General features: G+C 39.9%; 1 protein-coding gene across 1 annotated transcript; it reads left to right on the plus strand.

The window, feature by feature from the left end:
* The first annotated feature begins 5,178 nt into the window (after positions 1-5,178).
* On the plus strand, positions 5,179-7,390 carry LOC139725164 (UDP-glucuronosyltransferase 2A1-like). Its single transcript, XM_071636254.1, has 2 exons — positions 5,179-5,193; positions 5,867-7,390. Exons 1-2 carry the CDS (start codon positions 5,179-5,181, stop codon positions 7,388-7,390), a joined length of 1,539 nt encoding a protein of 512 aa, XP_071492355.1.
* Positions 7,391-7,683: the final 293 nt, after the last annotated feature.

The raw sequence follows: 7,683 nt of genomic DNA on the forward strand, positions 1-7,683 counted from the left end.
CTATTCAACCAATCAGCGATTGGCTTATATCTACAATAAGCCCCCAACAACCATACATCACACTAAGAAAGCCATGCAGTTCGGCAAATTCTAAGTATGTATAAAATGCTATTGAAAATTTTCCCCAAAATATGATATTTTTTTGAAATCAGGTTAATTAACCTGTTGTCTTTGTATTCATGATTTCAAGGGCACAATTGAAGCTGGTGGTGAGCCTTATTGATATGCAACTAATATAACTTGTTTTTGACAAATGCCTGCATGGTTACTGAGCAGTCGTACATATTTATGTATATGCCACGTGAGGGACAATTGGGACAACGTGTCCCATTTGTCCCTCATAATAGCATTACATGTAAAAAAAAAGTTGAGATTTTCAAACATGTCGTTCAAACTTGTTTTGTTAAAACAGAGATAATTTGAAAGCATGTTTGACTGTTTTCATTACCAATGTTTCATTACGCCTTCCAACTTTGACATTTCCGACATTTCTATAGGATGTCACACTTTACCAACACCGTCCCATTTCTCCCTTGCCGTTGTCCCACTTTACCCACGGGTGGGTCAACTTCTCCCCCAAAATAAGGTTTTTTCTTTTCATTAACTGCAGAAAATTGAGAACAGTGCCACCCCCAGTTTATAGCTCTTTATGTAACCTACCATATGAACCTTCATGCAAGCCCAAAAGGAAATGTAATCATCTCTTCTATAAAAAGATATAAGAAGAAAATTGGCGAACTTGAAATAATGTCCCACTTCTCCCCGCTCTCCCCTACTGATAATCAGCGCAGTCAGTGGGTGGATTGAATATATCCCTCCATTGAAGAAGTTTATTAATGAAAGACGTATTATGTGCTTCTTTCCCCTAAAATTATAAACTGTTGTTGTCAGTAACGCTGTTCCCTACTATACTGCATGGCAACTGCCGATTATCATTCATTCATTCATTCATTCATTCATTCATTCATTTTCTCTGTCCAATAGGAGTGTATAAATTATGGAGGAGAGTCTCAGGAAATTTCAAAATATAATAATTTGAAGAAAAAAAAGTAAAAGTATATTGAAACATTTTTGTGTGAATAAAAACCTCTAAATCTAGGTTTACCAATGAAATCTATAGATAAGAGTTACATATTTCATTGTTAATTCTTCATTGCATTTATTTAGTTTCCACACAAATCATACAGTGTTGCGTTTACAACATCCATCCATGACAATGTATTAGTCGACGCATAAGTTATAAGTTCAGTTTATACAGAAATAACATTCACATAGCACAAAATCAATTGAAATCGTTATCAATAAAACATTTATGACGGACAGATAAAAACAGTATTGTGTGTGGAGGGAACCTATGCTTGGAAGCAGATGCTTGTGGGAGTAGATTCCCCGAAAGAAAATGAAACACAGGCTGATTACACTCATGAATACACACACTCTGCACGCATGCAAGTGTACCTGGACAAGCGTGCGTTCACACACACACACACACACACACACACACTCTCTCTCTCTCTCTCTCTCTCTCTTTCTCTCTCTTTATACGAACCTACACAACAACCTGAGAAGAGAATGATAAAGAAGAAGAGGAGAAAATCACCAACAAGACCGTCATAGAGAGAGTGTTAACAAACAAAGGTACCTGCAGCTGCATGAGGAAAGAAGTATGAAAGAAAAGAATTGAAAAATAATAAAACCATATAGGTTGACTATTGTTGAATTTGTTCAGAAATGGTGGCCATGAAAACTGAGAGAGCAAATCACATTCCATCGGGGAACATTATGAAAACAACCTCTTAACCTAGTCATCCCTTCCTCCTGACTATATTATGTTTGCGCTCTCGACGCTTGGTGATCAGTGGTTATACTAGTAGTTTAATGCTTCTTCGAAGCCTCAGGCCTCCGAACGCTCCGCAGCCCTGTAAGGGGTATCGACATATAATCAATGTTTGCTTTCTCTATGGAGACCAGAGAGTATAAAGTTATAGTCAGTTAAAGAGAAAAGCATTTGAAGTCAGATTTCAATATATATATAAATATATATTTCTCCAGTTTTATTTCATCCTATTAGCAGTGCTTAGGGTTTAGGGTTGTGATAGAGTTTTCGGTCAAATTTAGTTCGATGTGAGGATTAGGATTAGGGGGAAGGTTATGATTGTGGGTGGAAATTATGTTTGGCTTTGCTTGCAGATATTTAATGGGAGCAATTGTCGCAGGAGCAAATGGAACCGGCATATTATTACAAACGGCAGTGAATGATTTATGGAGTGTTGACTATCACGATAATACCAGACATAATTGTGTCATTACATCTACACAGGATAGGCCTAACGAAATATACAAGAAACGCAGACAACAAACACAAAAACACAAAAGCAACCATTAATAGATTCGAATGATTTTCTCCATTAGGGCCTACTAAAGCCATCATCTTATTGATAATCTTATATTTGTGTCTTAAAATCCAGGTATATGGTAATTTCGTGATTTATGTTTATGCTTTCCCGTTTTGATATCATGGATCGCCACGCGTAATGCGATTTTGCGTTTATATTAAATATATGCTTCCCCATTTTACGTGTTTATAAAATGCATGGATAATCGGCGATTGTAAGCGCATCTTGTCGTGTCTTATCCGAATGAGTTAAGGACATGTTATGAACATAAGCGTTTCAAAAGCCTGATTATTGACCCCGGGAATCTATCACTAATTGGTCTATACTTCCACTTCTTACCCGTTTCGTCTCAATACCCGTTTCGTCTCAACCCACATAGTCTAATCCTATAGTTCGTCTACAATCAGTTCGTCTAGTTACCATAGTCCATCTAATATTAGTCCAATTGCCACTTGGTCTAAAGACCATGCAGTTCGTCTACTTACCAGATGGGCTATACCCATTTCGTGTAATATTCATTTGGTCTATATACCACATATTATACGTGGTCTACTAGATTCGTCTATTTCCATTTCGTCTTATACCCACTTTATTTAACTATACTATTTCGTCTACTGGTGATTTGCACTTGAGCTCCACCCAGTTAGACTATAATTATCCACTTCGGTAATTTATCGATTACTCTAATAACCAGTTGGGCTACTTATGAATTAGTCCACGGACCATTTGGTCTAATGACCATTTAGTCTGATACCTAACTGGTCTACCACCATTTAGTCTATAATCACAATTATGACCACTTCGTCTAATACCCAACTGGTCTACACTTCGTCCGATGTTCACATGGGCTAGCTACTTATGATATGCATAACCGGCCAAATTTGAGCGGTTGCGTTTTTCAAATTGAATACTAGTATATGCCCTATACTAATGGATCTTCTTGAGATACGTTAAATTCGGATTGCAAGTCACAGGGAGAAATTATTACCTGTAGAATCTATAGTTCGGTTGGATTAAGTCATGTTTGTGATATGATGACGAGCAACTTAAACTGCTTAGGCCCTATTAGTTGGGCATAATTATAGCATAGCATTTCAACCCACCCTGTTAATTTTCATGATTTCTGTATACTTGCTATAACATAAGAGATATACATAGGCCTATATAGAAGAGATAATAAAATCCAGCGACAATAAAGGTTGAAATGAGAAGTTTTCGTTTCTTTAGCGACGTGGTTCCAATGAGACTTTCTTTCTACCTCCTCCCTAGACCTTGCAGGGCTGAAATTGATAACGCCCAAGTGTTTTCGTCAAAGAAAATCAAGTGGCAGGACTTCAGAGCTAAATTTGCTTCCGCAGTCAGTGGCAGTTATCTTATGTATGTTGCGTCTGGAAGTCTAGACGCAAAATATCATGCATAAGATGCCTAGAACCCATGGGCGTAAATCCGGGGGGGGGGGGGGGGGGGGATGGGGGATATATCCCCACCCCCCGAAATGGAGGAAGGGGGGATGGCCTGTACAATCACCCCCCCCCCCCCTGAAATTTGAAAAAAAAATGGAGGAAGCAGAAATGTGATTGTATCAATTTTGGCATATTGCATGACGTTCGTACGTCCGCCTTCAGAGAGGTAACAGCTGAGATGAACTCTTGTAGGATAATGTATACATAATTTTCTCGAGCGCTCGCTCGCGAAGAAAGGTAATATCGACATAAGGTATGGTCCAGACGTTGACAACGTCAAACAGTGTAGGCCTACATGTAAACATGCTATGACGCGAGCAACTCGGGACCATCTGCAAATTATGTACGAAAACAAACAAACAAACAATAACAAAAAATATACCACCGTATGATTAAACCCCCTCCATTTCCTGAATCATTGCTGAAACGATGATGACTCAGTCAGGATACATCTATGGGCATAGGCCTACACAGGGATGATCAGGGGCGTCGAGTCTATCTCGGGGGGGGGGGGGGGGGGCAAAGGGGCATTTTCCCCGCTTCAGATCGCCTTATTTCAATTCTAATAACGCAAAAGCTATTACGTCGAGTGGGAGTGGAAGTCATTTTTACATCACTCACCTAGGATTAGGCTTGAATCGTAAGACTGGATATTAACTGACAATTTCACTCTTTTGTTTAAAGCTCATCGATTATGCATGATTCCATAATGATTATAGTACGATTGCGCTGAAACTTTCCACAATTCAGGCATGGAGACACAAACTACACAGGCAGATGTAGAATGGACAGAAGAAATAATAATTTTGTTACACATCAATCACTGCAATGTTGGTAATATAAATATTTTGTGATAGGCCCTATTTTGTATCTTGTCTGTATAGACTAAACGAGAGTAGCCCTATTGGAAATTGGACCAAATGAACATCAAATTAAACTGTGATTAGACGAAATGCTAATCTGACGAAATGGTTAGTGGCCTAACCGGGAATTAGATGAAATGGAAGTCGACTAACTGTCTGTTAGACCTAGTGAAATATAGACCAAGCGGGCAGTGGACCAAGTATAGTGATGTTAGATAAATGTCCATAGACCAAGTGATAGACTAAATGGAATTTAGGCGAACTGACAATAGACAAAAAAAAAATATTTATATATATATATATACAGTATATCAGACGAAGTGGGAAAAAATCCACGTAGCCGAAGTGACACTTAGATCAACTGGTCATTAGACGAAATGATAATTAGCCAAACTGGGCATTAGACCAAATGAGGATTAGACCAAATGAGCATTAGACGAATTTAAAGTAGACCAAATGGGTTTAGCCAATGTGGGTTAGGCGAAATGGGAAGTAGACCATCTGATTGTGTTTTGATCTATTTTACACGATCACTTAGGCCTATACTTTTCTTCATCGAAAGTCGGTAGAAGACTAATATCTCTCAAGACATTTGGTTTCAGTACCGTACTATTTTTATAGGTCCTACATCGGAGGTATGCACGTATTATCAAATTATCAATGAGATTTATAGTCAGCCCACTCATCCACATCTGCCACAATCAGTCCAACTAGACTGCCGTAGTCATACTGAAAGGTATTGTGCTATCCAAGGATGACGGCGAAACGTTTCTAGCTACTTTTCGGACCCATATACAGCACTCCAACATTATTCTTACTTTCCTTTCATACATTCAGACCACAAGATATCAGCTCTTTGCCAGTCACTGAAGCAGGGGTATCTGGAAGAGGGGGGACGTTTCTATTGAAAGACGTGAAAATAAAGTCTGAGTCGAATTGAATTGAAAGCCTTTCTTGAGACTTCTTAGATTTCAGAAAGGAACACAACTTTCTCAGCCTGCCCAGTAGGACCATATTAATACGGAATAATTCCCTGTATTACGCGTCAGTTGATACGCGTCCACCGCCAGCATGGCCACTCGAGTTTTCTCCCGGCAAGCATGGGTGCGTCTTTGCCTACTCACTGTCTCTGCTGCTCTCTCAGAGCTCAGGGCATAACATCCTGGTAAACGCCATGATCGGCAAGGGAAGCCATTTTTATTTATCAGCTGCTATTAGTGAGCAACTCGTAAAACGAGGATACAACGTCACCTATCTGGTAAGCAATGCTTTCGAAGATAGGATCAGAGATGGACAGTACGGCCTCATGTTTCATCTTGAAGTTTTTACACATCCTATTCCCGTCATGGAGGTCCATGAAATGTTCAACAACTTAAGTCAACTTGCATTCTCGCCACCCAATCCTACGAAGGAGTTCAAAATCGTGGAGAAGCTCATGGAGGCAAGGAAACACGATTGTGACACACTGCTAAATGATGAGAAGCTGATCTCTCGACTGCGTTCATCAAACTTCTCCGTCGTTCTGTATGACATAACATGGCTCTGTGGTGCCATTATAGCTGAAGAGCTTGGTATACCGCTTTTTGCATTGAGTCCGCTCCCGAATCCTTGCATGTTTACCACATCGGCAGGTTCAGTGTTTAATCCATCATTCCTCCCTGTATATTATAGTACAACACCGTTTTCAAACAGAATGACCTCTTATCAACGACTAATCAACACCATTAATTACGTCCTGACATCCATAGCAAGTAAAATAATCGTGTTCGACAGATACAGTGATATTACTGAGAGATATGGGAAGTCACCTGGTGAAATTTTTGCACAGGCTAAATTGTGGTTAGTGAACAGCGATTTTGCTGGGGAGTACCCGTGCGCCCTTTCTCCAAACGTCATCCCTGTCGGAGGGCTCACTATCCAAGATCCTCGCCCACTCCCTCCAGATTTGGAAGATTTTGTTCAGGGATCCGGCCATCATGGCGTCATTGTTTGTTCGTTTGGAAGTTTTCTAAATATGACCGATGATCACATATTAAGAGCTTTCACGGGCTTTTCTAGAGTTTTCGGACGATTGCCTCAAAGGGTTGTTTGGCAGGTGGCCAGCGAACTATCCTTCTCTATCCCACCGAATGTGAAAACTCTCCCTTGGCTTCCATTGAATGACTTGCTTGGCCATCCTAAAACTAAAGCTCTTTTTTATCACGGTGGTCTTAATACCTACTACGAGGCCATATATCACGCGGTCCCGACACTCACTGTGCCTGTGTGTGGAGACGAGATGGCCAATGCCATGAGGAGTGTACATCTCGGATTCGGAGTAACAATTAGCAAGGACTTTACTGAAGACGAATTGTACATCGCCTTACGCACGATAATTACTAACGGAAGTTACTCGGAGACAGCAAGCCGTCTTTCGGGTATCTTCCGTGATCGCCCGATGAGACCGGCCCAGAGGGCCGCATTCTGGATCGACCACGTCATCAAGCACAGTGCCGATCATCTGGCGATTCCTCTCGAAAACCTGAACTTCTTTCAATATCACTTGCTTGATATAATTGCCCTTGTGATACTTATTTTAGGGGGTGCCTTATACGGTGTTGTGAAGTGCGTTACCGTCTGTTGCCATCTAATATGTGGCTTCAAATCAAACGAGGTTAAGGCTGATTAAATTATCTTATTTTGGTTTTGAGAAAGTGTCATGCTATATCATGGCATAGTTGATTTTAATCAATTGATTAAGATGGACTAAAGATTAGTAGAATGACAGATTATCCATCAGAATCATTTTTAGACCTTAAATAATAAAAATGTCCTCATTTAAGAGTTTCCCGTGTTTTACATGTTAAAATTTCACACTTAAATTGGCAAAGAATATTATATTACGGGACCGAAGTGACTGCTCCCCTCACTCGTATATCTTTACAGTGTACAACATACTCTTCACGTGATATTGATAAGAAT

The sequence above is a fragment of the Diadema antillarum genome, unplaced genomic scaffold, assembly GCF_040938485.1.
Source record: "Diadema antillarum isolate AM-2024a unplaced genomic scaffold, OU_Dant_1.0 seq00000017_RagTag, whole genome shotgun sequence".
Classification (NCBI taxonomy): Eukaryota; Metazoa; Echinodermata; class Echinoidea; order Diadematoida; family Diadematidae; genus Diadema; species Diadema antillarum.